The sequence below is a fragment of the Dendropsophus ebraccatus genome, chromosome 7, assembly GCF_027789765.1.
Source record: "Dendropsophus ebraccatus isolate aDenEbr1 chromosome 7, aDenEbr1.pat, whole genome shotgun sequence".
Taxonomy (NCBI): domain Eukaryota; kingdom Metazoa; phylum Chordata; class Amphibia; order Anura; family Hylidae; genus Dendropsophus; species Dendropsophus ebraccatus.
This window is the reverse complement of record NC_091460.1, coordinates 146645493-146671061: the sequence shown is the minus strand read 5'-3', so window position 1 is coordinate 146671061 and position 25569 is coordinate 146645493. Positions and strand designations below refer to the sequence as shown.

General features: G+C 44.6%; 1 protein-coding gene across 2 annotated transcripts in view; it reads left to right on the top strand.

The window, feature by feature from the left end:
* The window catches only part of LRBA (LPS responsive beige-like anchor protein), a 384885-nt gene that overhangs the window by 64216 nt on the left and 295100 nt on the right, over window positions 1-25569 (top strand). For both annotated transcript variants that reach the window (XM_069978673.1, XM_069978674.1), the window contains exons 22-30: window positions 1882-3216; window positions 5937-6112; window positions 6414-6567; window positions 7629-7809; window positions 8889-9016; window positions 10133-10240; window positions 11057-11237; window positions 12405-12807; window positions 23352-23482. In XM_069978673.1, the coding sequence (XP_069834774.1) occupies window positions 1882-3216; window positions 5937-6112; window positions 6414-6567; window positions 7629-7809; window positions 8889-9016; window positions 10133-10240; window positions 11057-11237; window positions 12405-12807; window positions 23352-23482 (2797 nt within the window). The remainder of the gene's footprint in view (window positions 1-1881; window positions 3217-5936; window positions 6113-6413; window positions 6568-7628; window positions 7810-8888; window positions 9017-10132; window positions 10241-11056; window positions 11238-12404; window positions 12808-23351; window positions 23483-25569) is intronic.

The following is a 25569-nucleotide window of genomic DNA, read 5'->3' as shown; positions in this document are numbered from 1 at the left end:
TGTCAATAAAAATACTGTGTGAACATAGCCTGAAACAAATACAAGATGATTTTATTTTTATTTTTTTTGTATCTCTCCTATTTCCTGCCATTTCTGTAAGGCTTGGTGTGTAGTTTTCCCCCTGGTTTATCAGCTGTTTAAGGTCATCTAGAGGAAGGGACGTTGGTAGCCCTGACTATTTATTTTCAGGCCATGTCCATTTATAGATTAACTTTCCAATCACGGTGAAGATTAATGGCCAGTCTTTTAGCCGGCTAATTTAGAACAAAATCTCGTAATTAATTGTCCACTATCAGCTTTTCCATTACATATGCTTCTAGAAGAATAACAACCATTCCATCGACTGGCCTGGAGACTGACTGGCCGCTTACTAATGCTGAAAAACAAGGCAACTCTGCAGAACCGGGAGGACACGTCCGTGTATTCTGAGGGAGTCTCTGCAGGATCTATTATAGACCAAAACTTGAGGAACTCCGGGCCCTTTAGGCCATGTTCACATGGCGTGAAACGACGGCTGTTCTGTGACCTGGCCTGGTTACGGATGCAGCTGGTGTCAGAGAAGATCTTCACTGCCGCTGAATTCAGATGCGGGCGCATCCCAGTGCGCCCACATCCCAATTCCCCACTGCACACAAAGCATGGGGCCGGAGCCACATGCTTTATTGTTTGCACTGACAGGTTTTCTGCGGCTGCTATTCTTTGAATTGCGGTGCCGGTAGGGATCCCGGATGGAGTTTATACTATATGTGTACTCTACAGCCGGGATTCACTGCACTAGGTATAGCACTACGTAAGTATCGTAGTTATCACGGCCGTTGTTTCAAATCAACAACTGCTGTGATTACTGCAGTACTTTCGTAGTGTGAACATAGCTTTAAGATGCATAGAAGTTTCTATTGCTACTGCCCATAAATCAAACACACCTAATTGTTAAAGGGGTTGTACTTGATGCAAATTTGTTAAAGGGGAAAATCTTTTTCTTTTAAGTCAACTGGTTTCAGAAAGTTTATATAGATTTGTATATTACTTCTTTATAAAAATCTCCAGTCTTCCAGTACTTATCAGCTGCTGTATGTCCTGCAGAAAGTGGTATATCGTCTCCAGTCTGACAGTGTTCTCTGCTGCCACCTATGTCCATGTCAGGAACTGTCCAGAGCAGGAGAGGTTTTCTATGGGGATTTGCTGCTGCTCTGGACAGTTCCTGACATGAACAGAGGTGGCAGCAGGTCCAGAAAAGCCTTTTTCACTGCTTGAAAAAGGCTGACATATGCCGAAACGTCGCGCACTGGTGTGATATTTAACCACCCATTTGCTTTGGAAGTGCTATCTTCTCTTCATTTTTTGGACTTTTTTGCCAGCCTTGGGCCAGGTTTGGTGGGACAGGCACCCACCCCCTGATTATACTACTTATGACCTGTGCTGCTGTATGCACAGACTGGAGAGAATACACCACTTCCTGCAGGACATATAGCAGCTGGTAAGTCCTGGAACATTGGAGATTGTTAAAGAGAAGTAAATTACAAATCTATATAACTTTCTGAAACCAGTTGATTTCAAAGAAATCCCCCGCTGGATAACTCCTTTAAAAGAAGTATCTAACCTGCTAAACAACTCCCTATAGCGCATGGGCCAGTGAGGAGGAAAGTTTATCTCTTACCTTCATCCTCAGAGCAGTTTCTGTTATATTAGTTTATTCCGTATGTAGTAAGCAGTGTTATACTTTATTAAAATGTGGGAATGGGGCCGAGGACATTCTCTGCAGATTGGGCTGCAAAAACCTCAATTTTTAAATTCTATATTTTTGTCCCCAAGTAAAGTCCTGCAGATATAGGGACGTGATTGTAAATATGATAGAAACTAATGATGTCAACTTTTTTTTAGGTCACGTATGAAATGCACAAAGAAAGCATGGCTCAAGCCTTCAGGGACTACGAGGACCACGTAGGTGGAGAAATAGGACCTGGACCATCAAGTCCTATAAGGACTGTCTCAGGGTACAGCAGGCAGCTAGAAGAAACGCCTCAAACACCAGCTCTAGAACTGACTGAAATTGCATTAAATCATAAGGAAAATACAGAGCATGAAAGGACTGTGCAAGAGGAAGAAGGTAGTAAGGAGGGTCATTCTCCCAATGAAGACGACCGGGAGAAGAAGAAATCTGAAACAACGATCAGTGATGAGATTTCTGAAGGCAAAAATGAGGTTCAGGTTGATGCAGCAGAAAATCACCAGAATGATGCTGAGGAATCTCCAGGCCCAGAGCCCATAACCAGCATCTTCAATGAGAGTCGGGATGTGGAGGCTACCCCTGGGCTAGGTGCTGGTGGTCATGAGAGTCAGGATGTGGAGGCTACCCCTGGGCTAGGTGCTGGTGGTCATGAGAGTCAGGATGTGGAGGCTACCCCTGTGCCAGGTGCTGGTGGTCATGAGAGTCAGGATGTGGAGGCTACCCCTGTGCCAGGTGCTGGTGGTCATGAGAGTCAGGATGTGGAGGCTACCCCTGTGCCAGGTGCTGGTGGTCATGAGAGTCAGGATGTGGAGGCTACCCCTGGGCTAGGTGCTGGTGGTCATGAGAGTCAGGATGTGGAGGCTACCCCTGTGCCAGGTGCTGGTGGTCATGAGAGTCAGGATGTGGAGGCTACCTCTGTGCCAGGTGCTGGTGGTCATGAGAGTCAGGATGTGGAGGCTATGGGGAGTGGGGAGTCACCAAGCAGAGCAGAGAGCCAAGACCTGGTGGAAAAGGAACCAAATGGGGATGTTACTGCAGATGCTGGGCAGGATGTCGCAGGTCAGACAAGTATTTCCAACGATGATGAAAAAATGGAAGTTCCAGAAGAACAGCAGACCGGATGTAAAAGTAAAGAAGATGCCACCCCAGCGGAGGGTACAGAGGTGGAAGGGGCCACATCTGATCGTCCTAAGAGCCCAGCAGGTGTCCCGGAGGATGCAGGCGTCACAGACCAGGCAGCAGCGTCGTCCAGCCCTGTAGAGATCGAGGGAGCTGCTTCACAGAATGTGGCACAAGATGTGGCTCCTACGGGTCTGAGTAATACAAATGGCGCAGGAGAACCCAACGGGAGCCCTTCAGATGTGCAGCATATAGAAAGGAAAATTGCGAAGCTTGATGTGTCAAGTATCGCGTCCGATACTGAAAACTTGGAACTGAAGGCCAGCACAAGTGGTCAACCAGACCCGTCCCCGAGACCTGTTACTGAGGTATAGTACAAGGGAGGTGGCATCAGAAAATGGCTTTATGGTAGATATACTTTTTAAGGGTACAAACCCACTTGACGTATTTGCTGCGTGAATCAGTCTTAAAAATAAGCAGGCAAAACGCAGGTTGGCTTTATACGATTGTTCTGCATTAAAATACGCAATTGCGTATTTTTGAAGCGTGAAGCTTGTTGTTAGCAAAGCTTCAGTTGTTAACAACCTGTGCAAAAAACGCATGTAGCTTCACGCTTCAAAAATACGCAATTGCGTATTTTAATGCAGAACAATCGTATAAAGCCAACCTGCGTTTTGCCTGCTTATTTTTAAGACTGATTCACGCAGCAAATACGTCAAGTGGGTTTGTACCCTAAGACTTTTTGCTGCTGTTTGTTTTTTTTATCTGTATTATAAAATAATCCTGAAATTATTAAATTTTTTATACTTACTAGAGCCAGATGCTAAAAGTTTTTTTTCCCTCTAATTAGTTTCTAATTTCTTTCTGTAATTTCATTTTTTCTACATTATTATGGGGGCCTGAAATTTTTAACAGCGTTTAGTGATAATCTTTACTGCAAACCTCACAGTAGCAGTTCTGCTTTCACCTCTTTGTGAATGGCCTTTAGTACACATCGCACAATTTACTGAGCATGCTCAGAGGGAAGTCTAACACAAAGACTAAGGTCTGAAAATGTTCATTGAGTCTATGTCCATGAGGCTTACAGTAAAGCATGTGACTAAATGCTAATAAAAACAGCTCAGACAAGATGACAGCCCTCATAATAATGTACTTAACATGAAATTAATAAAAATACTATAAAAATAGATATAAAAAAAACGACAACATATTCCAGTATCTGGATCTAATCAGTAAAAAAAAAAAAAAACATATTAGTGATATATTCTATTTAAGGCTATGTAAGCTTGTTTCTTAGGTACAATTGCTCCTAATCTGTAAAGAATTATGTTCTTAAGGCTATGTTCACACTACGTAACATACGTAACAGACTGGCCGGGTCACGGAACGACCGGTCTGTGCCTGGATCATCGCGGCCGGTACTGAAGTACTGGCCGGATGAACTGTCCGGACGCAGAGCTCTGATGCGCCCGCATCAGAGCTTTCCATAGCCCACAGTGAAGCAAGCGGCCGGAGCCGCTTGCTTCACTGTGTGAACTGACAGGTCTTTCTGCGGCCGGAATTCACTGACATGTCCGTTTTTTTTCTGGTGCCGCATGGGATCTCGGCCGGAGCGTATACGATGTGTGTACGCTCCGGCAGGGATCCCATTGAAAATAAGGCTATGTTCCACCCCGCAAAACTACGGCCGTAGTTCTGCGGCGAGAACTACGGCCGTAGTTTTACGTAGTGTGAACATAGCCTAATACTGCAACAGTAGAGCCTGTAGTCTGTGGATCACCTGTGGTTTCCTCACCATGATGGCTTACTCCTCTGCTCTCCATTTTCAGAATACAGGCTGTTGTACACAACGTCTGTATTCTGCTACAAGTAACATTTCCACTGGCTGCCATTCTATATTGTCTAAATTATCCTTGCTTATAAATGGAAGTATTCTAGATACATGTAGTCTTCAGGTACAGCCGTGTTTATTAAGGGCACCTATCATTTAAACAAACTTCTGACATGTCATAGTGATATATGAGAGGTTTGTATGGGTCGGGGTCCGGGTGCTAAGACCCCCGCCAATCATTAGAATGAAGGGGCAAATGTACTGAGCAGCACACGCTCTGCCTCTTCCTCTCCGTCTAACTTTAAAGTAGTAGTCAACAGATTTATAATGGATCCCTATGGAGGTTATAGTACAGCAATTACCAGGTACAACGATTACCTGAAGGTAGTAGCAAGTGTGTTTATTCACAGGGTACAGGAGAGAGTTGCCACATTTATCTTGATAAAGACCAGTAGGTCGAAACATCGCAACTCTCTCCTGTACCCTGATGTGTGAATAAAAACACTTGCTACTATCTGTGGATGCTGTGGGATTCCGTATCTTCAGTAGCCTATAGTGCCCACTCTAAGAATTGTGGGTCTACCTGCGCACATCCAGCGTCCAAATTGGCAGCCTTATTCGGAGTATCTCCAAAAGGTGCTGTTGTGCTCACTTAATTTTTGGTATGTTGATATAATATGTCAAAAGTCTGTTTTAAATGATGGGTACCCTTTAAAGGACAGATGGATAATATATATATATATATATATATATATATATATATATATATATATATATATATATATATATATATATATATATATATATACACACATACACAAACACACACACATTCATTCATTCATACACACACACATTCATACATACATTCATACACACACATTCATTCATTCATACACACACACATTCATACATACATTCATACACACACACATTCATACACACACACACACACACACACACACATTCATACACACACACACATTCATACACACACACACATTCATACACACACACACACACATTCATACACACACACACACACACACATTCATACACACACACACACACATTCATACACACACACACACACATTCATACACACACACACACATTCATACACGCATGCATACACATACATATATACACACACACACTGAGCCCATCTTTATGAGCTGGTTTATAAAGCAGTTTGACTAGTTAGAAACCTTCTCGCTTCCCTATCACGTTTCTTTTATTGCTGTTTGCATTGAGCAGCCTGTAAAGCTGACGGACACACATGAGGGAGAACGAGGAGCCCCATCAGACGGGCCAAGAAGAGACTCCAGATCCACCATGTTCCGTATTCCTGAGTTTAAGTGGTCAATGATGCATCAGCGGCTTCTCACAGACCTCCTGTTTTCTATTGAAACTGACATCCAGATGTGGCGCAGGTTAGTGCTCCCCGCTGTATTACTGCGCTATCATAATCAGGGATATTTGTCAGGATGCTGGATGTTTGGTTACTGTAAAAAAAAAAACAAAAAAAACTTTGACACGTGATAGAGACCTCTCCGAAGCTTTTATTCAAGGGCGTCTGGGTGCTAAGGCCACTAACCATCTGTTTCATGATAATGGCTGAGCACTTCTTCCCACCCATCTCAGAAGTTGTGGTGTTTGTTTTTACTTTATTGTCCTTTTTTATTTTATTTTTTTATTTTTTTATTTTATTATTATTATTATTTTTTTTTACAGTCATTCTACAAAGACTATAATGGATTTTGTAAACAGCAGCGACAACGTCATATTTGTGCACAACACCATCCACCTCATCTCTCAGATCACGGACAACATGATAATGGCTTGTGGTGGTATCTTACCATTACTTTCTGCAGCGACGTCTGCCACGGTAAGGATCCACCGTATACGTAATTTAGTAAATAAACAGTCAAGCAGTGGAAGCTGCCCCTGTCTTGTAATAGAGGAATGTGACTTTATATTACATATATTCTCAGGATTTTTAACATAGATTTCTAATGTTATCTGAAAGTGTTGCCTCTATGTGTTTGGGGATTATAGTTCATATAGTAGAGTAATAAGTGGATTAAAGGGGTATTCCACTCAGGCATAACTTTTGAGTTGTTGCTGCCCATGGTGAGACTAACAATTCGTTCCATAATTATCTATTTAGTCTCCTTCCCCCAGTTCTCAGCTGCTGCTTTCTGCTGAAGACACAAAAATCTGGTTGTGAGCTTTTCTCTCTGTCTCCTTCCCTTTCCCCCCTCCCTTCTGAGGCGGCTGATGTAAACAAGTCTCTGACTGGCTGTATCTACAACTTTGAAACTTCTTTGTAATGCTGGGAGGATTAATCACAGTCAGTTTACTAGCAACTACAATTACAAAGAAGCTACAAAGCTGCAGAAACAGCCGGCCAGGGTCTTGTTTACATCAACCATCTTATAAGGGAGAAGGGTGGAGATGAGACAAAGAGAAAAGCTCACACACAGATTTTTGTGTCTTAAGCAGAAAGCAGCAGCTGATAACTGGGGGAAGGAGACTGAATAGATAAAAACAAGTATGGAAGGAATTGTTAGTCTCACCATGGGCAGCAACATATCAGAAGTTATGTCTGAGTGGAGTACCCCTTTAAGTTGTATGGTGCTCATGATTGTGATTTCTGAGATTGAATCCATCTTTTAACCAGGGCAGAAAGCTGCTGCAAAGGGTGTCTGTAACGTTGACCTCCCACCCATTGTTTAGGCCACATTCCTACATCTGCTGTCCCGCTGGTAACCACTGACCCCCCCCCCCCCCCCCAGCGGGGGTCAGTATGGGCGGGGACAGTATGGAAAGCTCTGCTTATCTTTTATCTGCACAACTTGTATAAATGATTTTCTGTTTTGATGGGAACTGATCCCCTTCATCTAAACTCTCATCCATATACATTGTGTGGAATACATTCTATTTCAGCACGAGCTTGAAAATATTGAACCAACTCAAGGACTGTCGATAGAGGCGTCTGTAACCTTCTTGCAGAGGGCGATCAGCCTGGTGGATGTTCTCATTTTTGCAAGTTCTTTGAGCTTTACGGACATCGAGGCTGAAAAGAACATGTCATCTGGGGGAGTCTTGCGTCAGTGTCTCAGATTAGGTGGGTGACACTACCGTTATCTACACAGTCTACAGGTGACCCTAAAGCATGTCATTCTACGTCTTAATAAAGTGTAGCTGTGGTGAGGGCGCTGCCAGACCCTCCAGGAATAAAGTATGTGATTGTTGACTTGGGTGAGGGCCGCCCCTTTGTTATATGCTAAAATTTAGCACTAAGCTAGAAATAAGGATAACTGGTGTTTGCTACTTGTGAATATTTTCTCATTAGACAAGAAGGAAAAAAATGACAATGCAAAAATTCTATTTGGTTATGTCCTTGAAGGGATTCTGTAAGTTGCATCACGAGTCATTGGAGGAGGGGGGGGGGGGGGGTTCACAGCAGCTTCTCTCTGTCCTGCCCTGCTGGCCAAACATGGGGAAATCTATATTGGCAGGTGGGGTGGGGATAAGCTTCTGGGGACTGCCCTGGTGACTCTAAGAGGTAAATGTCAAACAGCAATAAGCCAAATAAAGTGTCCAGTATGGAGCTGCACACACTAATAAGAATAATGCACCTATCTAATAATAATTTCCCATCTGTATGTTTTTGGGAGTGGGAGGTAACCGGAGTACTCTGAGGAAACCCACCTAACACGGAGAGAACATACAAACTCTTTGCAGATGTTGCCCTTGATGACTTGAATCTAGGACCCCAGTGCACTGAGCCACCATGTTATGTGCTGCCCTCACTCATAAAGCATACCACATGTTGTTTCAGGTTCCACTAATATTATTACTGTTCCAGTATGGTGTGCAGTAGCTGCAGTCCAGGCTTTACACTTAAACTACATTTTTACAAGTTTATTTAGGTTCATATACGGCAGTATCTTGATAATTACGACCGTAAATAAAGAGCATGATCCTTATTTATGGCTGTAATACTGCTGTATTTTCATTTTGAAAATATTGTGTGAACACGGCCTTGATATATAATCCTAACCATACACTAAGTGGGAACATAGCGTTACCGGAACAATATAGGGTGGCATATTTTATGGGTTGTAAATCTGTGATTAGATATGTGTTATTGTTAACCACTGGATAGAGCGATTGTACACGGGTCCCTGTTTTCTTTTTCAGTCTGTGCGGTCGCTGTTAGGAATTGTCTGGAGTGTCAGCAGCATTTGCAATTAAAATCCACAGGAGAAAATATGAAAAACCAGAAGGCAATTCATGGCCTAGTGGGAACAGCAAAGTCCACCGCAAAGGTAATCCGTGTGCAAAGCGTGCTGTAATACTCTGTGCTTCTCACTCATTTTCCTATGTGTGCTCTGTAGATTCATTGATCACAGAACCTCACAGAAAGTCATAAAACCTGATGTATAGCAAACTACTTTGGCGTACTACCGGGCAACAGTGGAAGCATTGTCTGATAACAGCGTTGAATTGGCAGCTCGCTCCCATAGTCAGGTTTTCATGCACATGTCTTTTATGTTTTTGTTTTTTTTGCTATCATGGAGAAAACTTGCCCAGTTACACCGTAAGAGGCTACGGAGGAGGAGAGCCTGTTCTCTCTTTTTTAGTCCAATATCTCTGTATTTGATTGTTCACGTGAAGAAAAATAATATTGTAACTCCTATAGATTCTGTAAATTATCTGTGGGCATTAACTGTAAATTGATTATTGGTTATAAAACTGCATACAATCCCAACTCCGGCATTAGATTTAAATGGATATTCCCATCTGGATTAGTTGTGCCCTATCCAGAGTATGCACAGGAAAGGGCAAAAAAAAAAATAGGAATGCAGGATGTTGTGCTGTGCTGGCTGCTATACTGCAAACTGCACTGGCTGCTTCTCTTCTCTCCCTGCTCACTCATCCCCCCCTTGTCCCCTCCCCTCTCCATAGGTTATAATGGACCCAGCAAACCCATCTTTACTTTTGCTTTCTAAAACAGATAAGAAGTGAGGGGGGAGGGGGGGAACAGCCTTGTGTGTACAGAAGGAAGATCTTCCACCTAATAAAACCTATTACAGAGTTTCTTGAAGTCCCTTGTACTATTGATTTCTGTGTTATAAATGATAGGGACACTTTAAGGGGTAGGAGTTCTTCTTGCTAGATCCTCATGGCAGACACCACATTGGGTATGTTCTCTGGCAGCAATCTGCCTCCCAACCATACAGAAAGCTGCTTGAAATCTTTTGCTCAACAGTGAAAATAGGCTTTTTTTTACCTTTTAGATTGTAATAGTACACAGAAAAGGGTGATAGTACTGTAGGAGTTTCATGGTATATTTCTGGTGGTGTTCTTTAGTTTACAGTAGTTTTACCTTCACCTGGCGCTCTTCCAGTTTAGAGAATGTTATTTTCCTTTCTTGTCTTCAGAGTCCGCTGGACATTACAGCAGGAATACTTTCTCCTATCCGAGACGTTGACAGACTTCTGCAAGACATGGATATAAACCGCTTAAGAGCAGTGGTCTTCAGAGATGTGGTGAGCGAAAAATCAATGTTTTAGCATCACATTAACTGTGAATGTATTGCTGGTTGTTTAACTTGATTTACTCTGCACAGAGGGGTGCTATGGCTTTCTGTATGAGTTATTTTACATCAGATAGATGGCACATCTAAAAGGGCAACTATCGGAAGGTTAGACGAATCTTACATAGTCCTCTGTTGTGCATGAGGCGCTGAGGAGGAGGGTATGTCTCTTACCTTCCTCCTCGGTGCAGTTAGTCATGTGCTCCATGATCCGGTAAGACCATTAGGAGCATTGCCCGCCCCATAGTGCCAATCCAGCTCATTCCATTATCATAAGAAAGGGGAGGACCTGATTGGGGGGTGGGGTGGGGTGGATTGGTGCTATCAAGGCGGGCAGTGTTCCTTATGGTCTCACCGTGGAGCACATGGTGAGCTGCACTGGAACATCGTTCAGGAGGGAAGTAAGAGACAAATCTTCCTCCTCGGCGTCTCCTGTGCTGTAGGGACATATCAGCAGCTTAGATTCTTCTGACCCGCTGATAGTTCCCCTTCAACAACATGTGAATTGTTGCTGCTCCATTGAATGAGCTTATGTAAAAGGATACTTCTGAAAGGTACTGGTTCTCCTTGCTGAGTTAGTATATGGAGTCCATTCTCCGCTCTCCTGCAGAAGGAAGAAAGCTGTCATTCTAGTGCCCCCAAACTGGAGGTAACAAGGCTGTCAATGTCTGACCCGTGGTACTGGTGCATTTTGCGAAGGTCCATCGGATATAGGGAGACACAGTAGTGAGCCCAATAAGTAAAAAAATTTTCTCTTTCCTATAAATAGGAGGACAGCAAACAGGCACAGTTTTTAGCTCTGGCTGTGGTTTACTTCATCTCTGTGCTCATGGTATCTAAGTATCGAGACATCTTGGAGCCTCAAAATGAAAGGAAGCAGACCCAAGTCAGCAGCCCAACCAGACAACTGGATAACCTGAGTGGAGATGCCGGGACATCAAGCTCACCTGGTAGGTTACGTTATAACAAGCGATAATAGTTTGGTGTAATAGCGCCTGGTAAAAGACTAAGATCAGCTGTTGTGTGTGATGTCGGCTGATTGTGGTCTTTTAACAGGTTGAAAAATCATGATAACGAGAACGATCGGTTAACGACGAAATATCGGTCTGCTGTTCGCCACTCCGTAACTGAAGCGGCGGCAGCCGAATGCCCCTGACCTCATTGGGCAATCCGGATTATTTGGGTAGCCCCCCTCCCGCTCCTCCCACTTGCTGTCTGTCCGCTAGCACTAGCAGCAAGTAGGGTACAAGGAGGAGGGGAGCGCTAGTCTGACAGGTCAGCATTGCTTCCCCCTCTTTATCCCGTTGTGGAATTGGCCTCTAATGGTTCAAAGTCTCTGCGGTACATGCAGTCAGTTTATATTCTGTGCTGCAAACATGTAATCGGACACTAACCAGGAACAAAACCGGTCACATGTTAGGCTAGGTTTGAACCTTATTTTGTGCAAAATTTTGGTCATTATTTTAATCAGAACCTGCATTGTAAATGAAATGGAGAAAAACTATAATGGAAACATTTGCATTTTTTTTCCAGTGTTTTTGACCCATTTCTTGTATTAAGTGTTAAATCTATGTATTGAAAGCTGTCAAAGTTTTACAAATTTTAATCATCCCTATTGCACCGGAGATGCTGAGGAGGATGGCATGCCTCCTCAGCGTCGTTCCACTGCATTTAGCCATGTACTCCACTATCCAGTGAGATCCCTGGGAAACCTGTTAGGAGCAGTTCCCACCCCCATAACGCCAATCCACTCCCGGTCGCCAGCCCCTTTCTATTGATAATGAATGGAGCAGCCGGACGGGTGCCCCAGTGTTCCTAACGGTCTCACCGGACCATGGAGCAAAGTACTAACTGCACCGGAACGGCGCTGACGGTGAAGGCTTGAGCCATACTATAAGAGACATACTATAAGAGACATACCTTCCTCCTTGGTGTCTCCTGTGCAATAGGGACATATAAGCAGGTTAGATTCGTCTCACCTGCTGATAAATCCCCTTTCATATTCATTCATAGAAAAGGTTAGACTGGTGACCATCCTAGATCCTAACAGTGTAAAGTAAAACACATAGACCTCTAGTACACTTCTGCATAGTTAACATTGTATTTTTATTTCATAGATGGAGCACCAGCTGCAGAACAAGCTAGCCCAAATGATTCAGACAGCAGCACATCAGCAAAAAGAAGAGACTCTGGTATTGGGGAGGAAACCGTTCTACCACCTAACAGTAATTTGGAAAGTGATCCTGCCAGGTCGGACCCTGTGAGTTCAGGTCCTGATGCTATAAGTGAAGTGCTGCACACACTCTCATCAGAAGTCAAGAAATCTCAGGAAAGTGCAACTGATGGTGCGAGTGAGCAACCAGCTACCAAAAATGTGAATGTAAAGGATATTCTCCGTAGCCTTGTCAGTTCACCAGCTGAAGAATCCCAAATAGATCCGGCGTTAATCCCACCTGCTTTTCTTGGAGCTCTCGGGGACCCGGCTGCTGAGCACGCAGTGCAGTTTCGATCATTTGACAGGTAAATTTATCATGGTAAATCCGTTCTTAGCGCGTTTAAAAACTGCATTGTGTACTAGATTGTGTCAGTCATTGCATCACTCAATCACTTAATAATAAGGCTGAAAAAAACCTCCGCTACATATATTTAACTTTTCCATATAAGGTTTGTTTGGTTTCGGCTAATGCAGAACCGTTTAGGTCTGTGATGGTAAATGCCCTCTGGGCTATAGGAGCCTTCTGTCTTGTGTTGGGTGGTATGCTTTGCCCAGTGCCAGACTGGGGTACCTTGGGCCCACCAGGGAATTTGATTCTAGGGGCCCACCTCCTGCTCAGGGGCCCACCGGGGATTCCCCTGCTACCCCATGGGCCGGTCCAAGACGGTTAACCTAGAGCTGGGCAGATTCATCTAATGCTGTTGGTAAAGTTGCACTTAGATGTTCCAATTCAGGAGACTTGCTCTGCAGTGCAGCACTTTGCACAGATCCTCTGGTGGGCCCCTGAGTGATGTGCTGCAGGGCAGTGCCGTTTAACTGCAGTGTATGATAATGTTGGTGGTTTGGATGCTCATGGACCCCGGTGGATGCCCAACTTGCTCACATTATAATCCGCCCCATTACGCGCGCCAATTATCAGCAATGTGCGTTTCTAGGAATGCACATTTGTCTTTAAGGGGGTTATCTAAAATTAGAAAAACATAGCACCCTTTTCTCTGTAACCAGTTTGTATTGTGTTGCAGTTCATTTCTATTAAAGTGAATTGAGTTGTACGGCAGCTGTGACAGGTGTGCCACGGTTTTTCTAACGTAGAAAAATAAATATCCTCAAAGCAGCAAAAGCCTGATCTCCCTAACTTATTATTTATTAGCTAATAAAGTGGTGGATGGCAGAAGGAGTTGTTGTTTCTAGTGTCACGTTAAAGGTCGTGTTACATGGAGCGACTATCTGCTGAATCGGGCGGATATCTCCCCGTGTAATAGAGACAGTGATCCGCCTCTGCACACTCATCGCCTGATCGTTGTAGTTCAAGTCAAAGTCAAGTCAAAAAGTCATCGTCCGCCAGCTGTGCGTCGCTCCTTGTGATTGCTGATGCGTGGCCAATGGCTAATAAATGCAACGTCCATGCAGCGCAGCCCACACGATTATAAAGCTGTGTACGAGGCTTGGCGAGCGCTGATTTATCAGATCTTGATTACTCCTCATGTTGGACAAGACTTTTGACTAGAGAAGCCCCATGACAATAAGAAAATTGCTGGCAGGGGGTGCAGGAATATAATAAAAGTATCCTTACCCATCTCTGTACCCCTCTAGTGCTTCTATAGCAGTTTTCAGCCTGCAGCATCTCCTGCATCCTCTTCATGTACCTCATTAATTGCCTGCTCAGCCAATCAGTGACTGGGGCAGGACACTGCTGCAGTCACCACCTGGCTGAGTGGGCAATCCATCAGTGGGGCAGTGACACCCCAGCAGCAGGATAGTGGGACAGTGACGCCCCAGCAGCAGGATAGTGGGACAGTGACGCCCCAGCAGCAGGACACCGGGCAGTGACACCGCAGCAGCAGGACAGTGGGACAGTGACGCCCCAGCAGCAGGACAGCGGTGGCAGTGACGCCCCAGCAGCAGGACAGTGGGACAGTGACGCCCCAGCAGCAGGACAGCGGTGGCAGTGACACCCCAGCAGCAGGACAGCGGTGGCAGTGACGCCCCAGCAGCAGGACAGCGGTGGCAGTGACGCCCCAGCAGCAGGACAGCGGTGGCAGTGACGCCCCAGCAGCAGGACAGCGGTGGCAGTGACGCCCCAGCAGCAGGACAGCGGTGGCAGTGACGCCCCAGCAGCAGGACAGCGGTGGCAGTGACGCCCCAGCAGCAGGACAGCGGTGGCAGTGACGCCCCAGCAGCAGGACAGCGGTGGCAGTGACGCCCCAGCAGCAGGACAGCGGTGGCAGTGACGCCCCAGCAGCAGGACAGCGGTGGCAGTGACGCCCCAGCAGCAGGACAGCGGTGGCAGTGACGCCCCAGCAGCAGGACAGCGGTGGCAGTGACGCCCCAGCAGCAGGACAGCGGTGGCAGTGACGCCCCAGCAGCAGGACAGCGGTGGCAGTGACACCCCAGCAGCAGGACAGCGGTGGCAGTGACGCCCCAGCAGCAGGACAGCGGTGGCAGTGACGCCCCAGCAGCAGGACAGCGGTGGCAGTGACGCCCCAGCAGCAGGACAGCGGTGGCAGTGACGCCCCAGCAGCTGGACAGCGGTGGCAGTGACGCCCCAGCAGCTGGACAGCGGTGGCAGTGACGCCCCAGCAGCTGGACAGCGGTGGCAGTGACGCCCCAGCAGCAGGTCAGCGGTGGCAGTGACGCCCCAGCAGCAGGACAGCGGTGGCAGTGACGCCCCAGCAGCAGGACAGCGGTGGCAGTGACGCCCCAGCAGCAGGACAGCGGTGGCAGTGACGCCCCAGCAGCAGGACAGCGGTGGCAGTGACGCCCCAGCAGCAGGACAGCGGTGGCAGTGACGCCCCAGCAGCAGGACAGCGGTGGCAGTGACGCCCCAGCAGCAGGACAGCGGTGGCAGTGACGCCCCAGCAGCAGGACAGCGGTGGCAGTGACGCCCCAGCAGCAGGACAGCGGTGGCAGTGACGCCCCAGCAGCAGGACAGCGGTGGCAGTGACGCCCCAGCAGCAGGACAGCGGTGGCAGTGACGCCCCAGCAGCAGGACAGCGGTGGCAGTGACGCCCCAGCAGCAGGACAGCGGTGGCAGTGACGCCCCAGCAGCAGGACAGCGGTGGCAGTGACGCCCCAGCAGCAGGACAGCGGTGGCAGTGACGCCCCAGCAGCAGGACAGCGGTGGCAGTGACGCCCCAGCAGCAGGACAGCGGTGGCAGTGACGCCCCAGCAGCAGGACAGCGGTGGCAGTGACGCCCCAGCAGCAGGACAGCGGTGGCAGTGACGCCCCAGCAGCAGGACAGCGGTGGCAGTGACGCCCCAGCAGCAGGACAGCGGTGGCAGTGACGCCCCAGCAGCAGGACAGCGGTGGCAGTGACGCCCCAGCAGCAGGACAGCGGTGGCAGTGACGCCCCAGCAGCAGGACCCAGGGGCCTTGACTTAGGAAGAAGCTGGCTGAAAATGACTTCCGATGACTGACAGATGTGAGAGCCGTGTTATGTGTTATGAAGGCGCAGGGATGGGTAAGTATTCCATATTGTGTTCATGCGCCCCCGGCCTACAGCCTATTTTTTTATTTTCTCTTTCCCCTTTAATGGTTATTCTTGCAGATATCTATGCTAATTTTTTGATTCTTTACCCTGGTTTGATTCTGGTTTTTGGTCTTGTACACAGCCATGTTTGTACTTATCTATAGATGCCTCTTCAGTGATGTCTCCAGTTGTCGAGTGTTCTGGAAGGAAATAACAGGAATAGTAAATGTTGAGAAGCTACTGTTTCCCGTCAGCAGTTTTCCCATGCAGCTTCCTTAGAACTCGCAGGACGTAACATGCTCTGTTTCTTATTTAGTAGTTGGTGTAGTGGCGGCTCAGGCCTCAGTCACTTTACAGTCTAAATGCAAAGACACCTCGTCTGAGAGATCTTCTCATATATCCTTTTACCGGTGGGGTGTCCCTGGGAATTTCAAAGCATCCCTCTGATCCTGTATTTATCTCAGGAATGCTTTGTCAGAAATCAAAACTCTCCTCATATCTTAAGGATTATCATCTATCTAGCGTTAGCTGGAAAGTATACAGTAACAGCTTCCCTGAACCACAGCCAGGAGCGAGGCCGCTGCATGCAAGGTGGGCGTTAGTTCCCATGCTAGTGATGTCCCCGCTATCCTCTTCCCATCCATCCCGGCGATTAGTAGGTGCCAGAAATTTTACAGATAAAGTTCAAGGTCCCATCTGGTTTTTTGCCTCGAGCTCTGAAGAAAATGGGAATTACTAAGATGCCAATGTGCCTATTTACGTATTTCCACAGTGCTAAAAGATTCTCATAGAAACCTTAAATGTGACCTGCAAAAGTGTTCCCGAACCGCTAACACGGTCCCAGAACAGGATACGAGGAAAACCTTCCCTTCTGCTGTTTGTGCCCTTTTATTCTGCCTTGTAGAGGTGCGTCCTGTTTGAGACTTGAGGGTACCGACGGTCCTGGGCCCCTCCTTTTTTGGCATTTAAATACAGACTAAGGATGAGTGCACACTACGGAATCTGCACGTATGACCCGCGGTGGATTCCATCACTCGTACACACACGCGGCCGCGCACATCTCCGCCCGTGCCATAGACCCTATTCTATGCACGGGCGGATTTCGCATTCCGCCTAAAGAATTGACATGTCAATTCTTTACGGCGGTATCAGTCCGTGCATAGAATAGTGTCTACAGCACGGGCGGAGATGCGCGCCACCACGTGCGGGTAGGAGCGACGGTATCTGCCGCGGGTCATATACGCGGGTTCCATAGTGTGCACGCACCCTAAGGCTATGTTCACACTATACATTATATGGCAAGAACGGCCGTTGTTTTTAATTAAAACAATATCCGTTTTTTCATAGTGAAATGGTTTCATTAAAGTCAATGCAAACAACAGCCGTTGTTTCACACACCACCTATATAGAAACAACTGAACCTCCATAACTTTTTAACATACAAAGAATACTTTATTAGATAAAAAGCACATACATTTAAAAATCGTACAACACAGTGAGCTGCGACTGAGAAGATACATTAAAAACCAACAGGAAAAACATACAAATGAGGGGTGCTACTGTCAGGCAATGTTTGGAGAATTGATCAGGGAACCAGTACAATTCATTGGTATATTACCATAGACCCACCCTGAATCAGCCCCATCTACAAAAAGATTAGTGCAAAATAAATTATCTTACCCAAATGGATGTGATGTACCAGCCGGACAGTTGCCCCTACCCCAACGCACGTTTCGGTGAACAACCTTTATCAAGGGGTGTTTCACACAGTGTATTGAACATCGGCCTTCTATGCAATTTTCAAATAACGGCCGTTGTTTACGCGTGTGTGAACAAGGGTAAAAGCATGGATAGCAAAGTGAAGGTATGACTAGTTTTGTTTTATCAAAACCTCTTGGTGCATTGCACCTATTTTTAGATGAATAATTGGATTTTTCACCCATTTTTGGTCTACGTTCTATTTATGAACCAGGATTTAACGGGTCAATATATTTTAGATGCAACTTTTTTTTTTAAATCTCCCTGTTTTGAGTGTTCACCCAAAAGTTCCCATAATCCGAGATTAGCAACAAATTTATCATTTGCGACTTTTAAAAAAAAAAATTGCACAAACAGATTTAGGGCGACGTCTGGTCAGTACCGGGTGAATGTGCATGCAAAATCTTTGCATTTTTTGTGACTTTTTCTGCAACTTTTTTCCCCCGACTTTTTACTTAGATGCAGTCACTATGGCAGGGCTACAGTTTAATAAATCAGTCACAAGATATTGGAACAAAATATTCACCAATCCTCATTAGAAGAGTCACACACATCAGACTCCTTAGTAAATGACCCCCCTTCAGCAGGCCTAAAATATAGGAAATAATAGCCGATACTTATAACATCAGAGGCATAGACATGGACTGTGGCATAGTGTGGGCTCCCAGCACCCAGGACAAAGTAAGAATTTGTGCCCCCTAATCTGTGCACAGGTAGCCCACCCTAAGACCCTGCAATGGAGAATGCTACTGATCCATGAGTTAGGCGGCACTTCACTTGTCCAGTGTTGACATTGTCGCATGCCACCAGTCAGCATGAGGTAAGGCAATGCCCCTCATAGATTGGGGAGCTATGCATTGAATAAAAGTACCTGGAGAGAATCCTTAGGCCTTATTCACATGTCTGGTAAAGTTGTCCGTAATTCCGGATCCGTAATCGCGGTTCATCTTAGTGCACATTGCTTTATCTTTGGCTATTCACACAGTCCGTTTGAATTGTCATCCGCCATCTGGTTCATAAAAATAAAGGACATGTCCTAGTGCAGATTGTGGTTGTGATACGGATTACCAATCTGTGGGATCTGTGATATTTATGGACGTCACAGATGTCCTATCCGCGAGGTCTGTTTAAAAAAAAATAATACACGGATCAAATCTCCGCAAACTCGTACTGTTCACATTTTACGGATACGGATGCAAAAACGGATGAGTTTCCACAGATCAAAGAGAAAAAATAACGGGAGGTTTTATGACCTAGAAAAATCACTTAATGTGTGAAAGAAGTTCAGGCGCTCGATTGCTTCTGAATATCTGGCCGTGTAATGGGGTTTTATTGTCCATACACGGGACGCATGTCTGTCCGCAGGGCGGGCGCATGGTAGCTGGCCTTGTGACTGTACGGTGGACTGTGCTTCCTTGGGGACACAACATCTGTCATATTTTGCACCCCCCTGTAAGGTTTTTGTGCCTGGGATATCTGGGTAGAAAAAAAAAGTTACGTTGCCGGAAGACAGTATAAAAAAACAAAAACAAAAAAAAACCCATGTGATATCTTCCAGTCCTTCATTTTTTACTCTCTACTTCTGCCCCCCCCTCAGCCAATCATTGGGGCAGTGTTTTTGTGTTTTTACATTTTTGTGCCACCTCCAGCAACATGTCAACTTTTATTTTATTTTATTTTTTGCCACTTGGATAAACCGAGGAGAGAAGCGTGAATTCTCGTTCACATGAGCCAATTTCTACAACGCTGCAAACATCCAACGTTGATACTAAATCCACATTTAAAAATCTACAATATATTTCAGTGAATAGAGTGAGAGCCGTATCCTTATTACCTGAAACAAGATAACAGATGCAGATGTGGATGCTGTTGTAATAAGGGCAGATTTCTATATACACTCTCTCTCATATATATATATATATATATATATATATATATATATATATAATCTGCTGTGAACCTATAAAGCCCAGTCCCGCTTCCTGAGATTGTTTTCATCTTGCAGAGCGGGTTTGCTCCCATCGATGCAGCCTTTGTGTCAGAACGACTGATTATGGTCATCTGTCATGTCTTTGATCCTAACATGATTGATAAAAGGGCATATTGTTTTCTAATGAGATGAGATTTTAACTGTTTCCATCATCTGCATTATACTCCAGTCCTAGAAAGAACTTTCCATCCAGCACATAACATTATTGCTGCTTGTATTCTCAGAATTCTTTTATCTGCATCTACATCCCGGTTATCACTCGAAATTTGCCGCGCTGTGCTCTATGTAGGTGTAGACAGTCGTCTATGTCACAATAACCAGACAAGAAGTTTTGCTTTAAACAGAACAAAACCAGAGATTTGGTTTAACAAACTCCGCCAGCCTGGCAGTCTCCTTATGACATATTATCCACTTGTGCTATCCACTGTCACTACATTATATAGTGTCTGCTTATAATGCCAAATGGCAGTGTTTAATATGAAGCAATAAAAATAAATTTTTAATTTTCGTGCTCAACATTTTCAGTCCTTTAAAGTGTCACTGTTGTTAAAATTTTTATATTTTTTTTTGCAGAAATCAATAGTCCAGACTATTTTAAGAAACATTGTAACTGGGTTTATTAGCCAAATATGCCATTATCTGCATTTAAAAAGCCTTTTCCCAGGTCCCCCCCTCCTCTCCTTTCTGTCATCCACTGCGCAGAATCAGGAAATCTTGACACTTTATTTTATCAGTCGGATCCTGTCTGTGCTATGGAGGGGGGAGGGGGTAGAAGGGAGGAGCGAGATTAGTTGGCAACAGAGAGCAGAGAACAAAGGATTACACAGCGGGGGAGCTATTCAGAGGTCAGAGAGGTCAGTGTTGACATCAGAGGAGATAGCTGGTGATGTAGCTGTAAATTAACTCTTTGTTGTCCTGTTTTGGTGCCTCATCTCCCTCTCTCATAGGAAAACTATGAAGACGGGAGAGCTTTAAACTGCTTTTTCATGACAAAAATTCATTTTTTGGCTAATAAACCCAATTACAAAGTTTCTTAAAATCGCCTGTACTAGAAAAAAAAATCTCAAAGCAAAAAACAAAAAAAAACAGGAATGTACAGAGTTTGGCTGACAGCACTGTGCATCAATGATTCACAGCAAGGAGGGAAGGGGGATGGAAGAGGACTGCATGCAGCAGCTCAGCACGGCCTCTGTGGCACTAAAGCTTGGAAGACAAGGGAGGTGAAAAGTTATACCTATCAGCTGTCGTCTGTAATCTAACCTAAAATAAATAAATAAAAAGACTCCAAATAGGATATTCAGGATAATTCTGAAACCTCATCTCACCACTGGAAATCTAGTACTAGAAATGAATCAACCATTACAACATCATCTGGCAAAAAGTTCCATAATCTTACTGCTCTTACAGTAAAGAATCCCTGTGAGGATTGTGAAATCTTTTCTCCATGTCCCTTTTCACATAGTTACAGCCTGGGTATCGATAGATCAGTAGAAAAGTCCCTTTAACTGTCCATTACAGACATGCGAGAGGTGGACTCTTCCTGAGGTCTATTGCAAAACCGTTTTTCCTCTTTACAGGGTCCCTGTCGTTAGAACTTTAAACATGTAAATCGGCAGTAGATATAAAGCAAGTTTGCAATTTACATTGATTTTTTTTCCTAAAAAGCTTCAGGAGACTGGACCTGGATACAGTAAGTATAGCTGTTATGTAGCTGCCTTCAGGAGACTGGACCTGGATACAGTAAGTATAGCTGTTATATAGCTGCCTTCAGGAGACTGGACCTGGATTTCTGGTAAGTATCGCTGTTATATAGATGCCTTCAGGAGACTGGACCTGGATACAGTAAGTATAGCTGATATATAGCAGCCTTCAGGAGACTGGACCTGGATACAGTAAGTATAGCTGTTATATGGCTGCCTTCAGGAGACTGGACCTGGATACAGTATAGCTGTTATATAGCTGCCTTCAGGAGACTGGACCTGGATACAGTAAGTATAGCTGTTATATAGCTGCCTTCAGGAGACTGGACCTGGATACAGTAAGTACAGCTGTTATATAGTTGCCTTCAGAAGACTGGACCTGGATACAGTAAGTATAGCTGTTATATAGCAGCCTTCAGGAGACTGGACCTGGATTTCTGGTAAGCATAACTTTGTTTTACAGCATGATAATAAAACAAATAATAAATGTAAATTGCAGACATGCTTTATTTCACATTTACTGCTGATTTACATTATGAAAGTTATAGTGACAGCAGGGACACTTTAAGCTGGCTGTAATATTTAGTCCTAAAATGCTGGTTTTAACTTTTTTTTTTTTTTCTTTCAAAAAGTTGAACATTTATTCTTATTCTTGTATATCAAGAAAATATATGAAAATGTCAGCCATGCAGACTAGTAATAAATGACATTTACAGAGCTACAGAAAGCAAGTCAAGAGATCTGACAGATCCCCTTTAACTAGATGTGTCACTGTATTATATTACTTGGTCCAGGACATTGTGCCCCTTTTACGAGGCACGTCTACAGAAATCCTGTTCTCATTATTTTATATGCACCATCCCCCATGTCTTATGGTATGGCCTGCACTACTGATTTACAATACATTTACTAGATGATTTATTTTTTTCTTTTATGTTCTGGAATTTGGTGATCTGCGTTTGCATTAGGATTTGTATAGAATTCACATCTATAGAATTCAAGTTGATTTTTTTTTTTTTTTAATAATTTTTTAAAATTGTTAATGAAATGTTTCTGCATATAAGGATTTGTCTGTTCTGAAGTCAAGATACAGCCGAGCGGGGTCTGGTGATCTGTGCTCATTCAACAGGCAATAATCATCTGCCCCACAAAGCCTTCTCCAGGTTCAGCGTAATTGGGACTAATAACAGACTGACCTTATGCCGGGGAATATTTATGGTGGCTAGTCTTTTCACCCTTGTCCTGTCAGAAGTGATGTAAGCTTCTCTTTGAAATCCTGGCCGTTCTCACATTGGCCACTTAAGAGATACATTGCTTTTCTATATGACAGTGGACTGCTATAGTGGGGCTTAATTTTGGATTACGTAGTCTGGTGGAACTCTGCTTTGACATTGTATAGAAAGAGCTGTCTGATTTATGAGATGAACCTCCTAATGGCCGCCAAGGTTTCTGCTAAATAATTGGCTATTGCTTTATTCACTTGTCATGGTACAATGACTTGTGTATTAAGGAAATGGAGTTTGTTAGAAGGAAGGAAGCCTTGCATGTCATCAAGTATCAAGGTGTCTCAGAGGACAACGTTGTTATCAGCTTTGCTGGCCTTGAGAACAGATCTGATTTGCGATGTCGACTGATACAATGTAGTTAGCGCCTAAGCAAAAAATAATGAAAAATGTGTTTGCAGAAAGGAAGGGATGTCAGAATTGCTTCTCGGTATTAATCTGCGGACATCTTTATCTGTGTAAGCAAGTCTGGATGATATGGGGCATAACTACAGCAGATACATGGGGAAACAGACTGTGATAACACCATGTGACCTCTTATGGTTTACGTTCTTACTATAAGGCGTCCTGGGCTTCTCAGGGCATTTGCTTGTGAATAATGGTATTTAATACTAACCATATCCCATGTGTGAATGTTTGTCTCCCCAGGAGTGTTGTAATAGCTCAGAAGAAGTCTGCTGCCCCCGCTCCATCTCCGCTGAGTTCTGCCCCGCATGCCGTCAGCGTCGTGTCATCACTGGAAGCGTCCCAAGCCGCAGAGACTGACAGAGACTCATCTGGTATGCTACGCAAACATGGCCGCAGTTTGGCACAAAAAAAAAAACCTTAGCATTCACAGTGGATATTAATAGATGTTCAGATGACTTGTCCCTTTTATCTACCTTGTTCTCTTCTGTTTTAGTGTCTTGTTGTTTTTCAGTCCTTATTCCGTTTCTGTTTTTGTTTGCATACATATTCAGACGTTTCTGTGTTTTTTGTGTGTAAAATTACCTTTGGGGACGTTTATTAAAATCAGTGTATTTATACTCCTGTATTAAATTAGGCCCCACACCCTTTTCCACTGCTGAATTCATTAAAAGGCGCGCTCCTCTTAGTGAACCCGACCCTGCGCCCGCCGTACCAAACCTTGTACAGGTGTAGATTTGGATCATGATTTGCGCCTTGATAATGAGGTGTGAGGGAGAAGGTCACTCCTCCTTGCAAACCCGAGCCCCCACCCATCGGGAGAGCAGACACTTTCCCATCTGCCAGTATGAATGGGTCTGATCATGTGACTACCATAGAACTGAGTATAAGTGACCCAACATAGTTGTGGTGTCGGGTTATCAAAACAAAGCGGGCAGATTGGGGATTGGTCTATAGCTCTAAAATGTAACATTTTAGGAAACACTTCTTCATTGGACATAGGTTTCATTTAACATAATGCATCGGTAAAGACGTAGTAGTATTTTTTCAATGACCCAACCCCTTTAAGGACTAAGGAGCTGCTGCTTTAGGCAACTCTATCTCCTATAGTTGAATAGGTAGGTCCGACATATGGGCGTAAGGAGGCCAACTGGGATATTGTATATGGATATGTAGGAAGAAAACAATCCCTGACTGCAGCCTATAAATACCCGGCTGCCATTTATTAGGAATATTCTGCTCCTGACACTCTTATATGTACAACTTCTGTCCCCGCTGGATCTTTATGTCTCGGCAGGAAGTTTTGTATATCAGCGATGCATTGCCTATAGCCACTGTACTGAATGGCGCTCATTGGCTGCTGAAAGCCATCCTGTTTACACATTACACCCGCTCCGGGATGACTACTACACGCAGAGTTCAGTATGACTGGAATTCAGTGTTTGCATTGCTGGCAGCACATAGATGAAGAGCCCAGTAAATATGTCAGGCTGACAAAGCCCTGGCAGTATACAGAGTCTATGCATTCTGCCCTGATAGACGACATAGAGAGGGGAGATGTGTGCTAGAGAGGGGAGATGTGTGTTAGGGGAGATGTGTGTTAGAGAGGGGAGATGTGTGTTGGAGAGGGGAGATGTGTGTTGGAGAGGGGAGATGTGTGTTAGAGAGGGGAGATGTGTGTTAGAGAGGGGAGATGTGTGTTGGAGAGGGGAGATGTGTGTTAGAGAGGGGAGATGTGTGTTAGAGAGGGGAGTTGTGTGTTCCTGATGCTAGAAAAAAAATCTCCAGACACTGGAGCAAATAATGGACATAATTGCGGCCTAAATATAACCGTGAGATCATAGCAAAATAGTAGAGAAGGAATCCATGTCAGGCGGATAAGAAAGAATAGAGTTATCACTGCCAGCTCCATGTTTAACTAACTGCAAGCAGTGACCTCAATAGTAGCAGACATTATAATCTCACAGCGGATAGAAGCTGGTTGTATGATCTTAAAAGGGGTTGTTCACCAAAAAAAAAGTTTCAAATAAATTGGTGTCCGAAAGTCCCAGAGATTTGTAATTTACAAATATTAAAAAAAAAATCTCAAGTTTTCCAATATTATCAGCTGCTGTATGTCCTGCAGGAAGTGATATATTCTCTCCAGTCTGACACAGAGCTCTCTGCTGCCACCTTTTGTCCATGTCAGGAACTGTCCAGAGCAGTAGTAATGTCAGACGTCTTCCATTCTGAATATTTGTTTGTATGTGTCGGCCATAACTGTATGAATGAAGCCCTAGGCTGAAGCAAATCCTAAATCCTTACCTGTCCATAGACTTGGGATCCAACACAAGCGGAAACATAAGGGATTGGTCAAGTAAAGGGCTGCACATATTAATGTAAATAAGAATATTGTAACCCATTTCTGAAGATTTAGGGAATAGTGATATGGCTATGGATATTATGGTGGATATTATGTGGA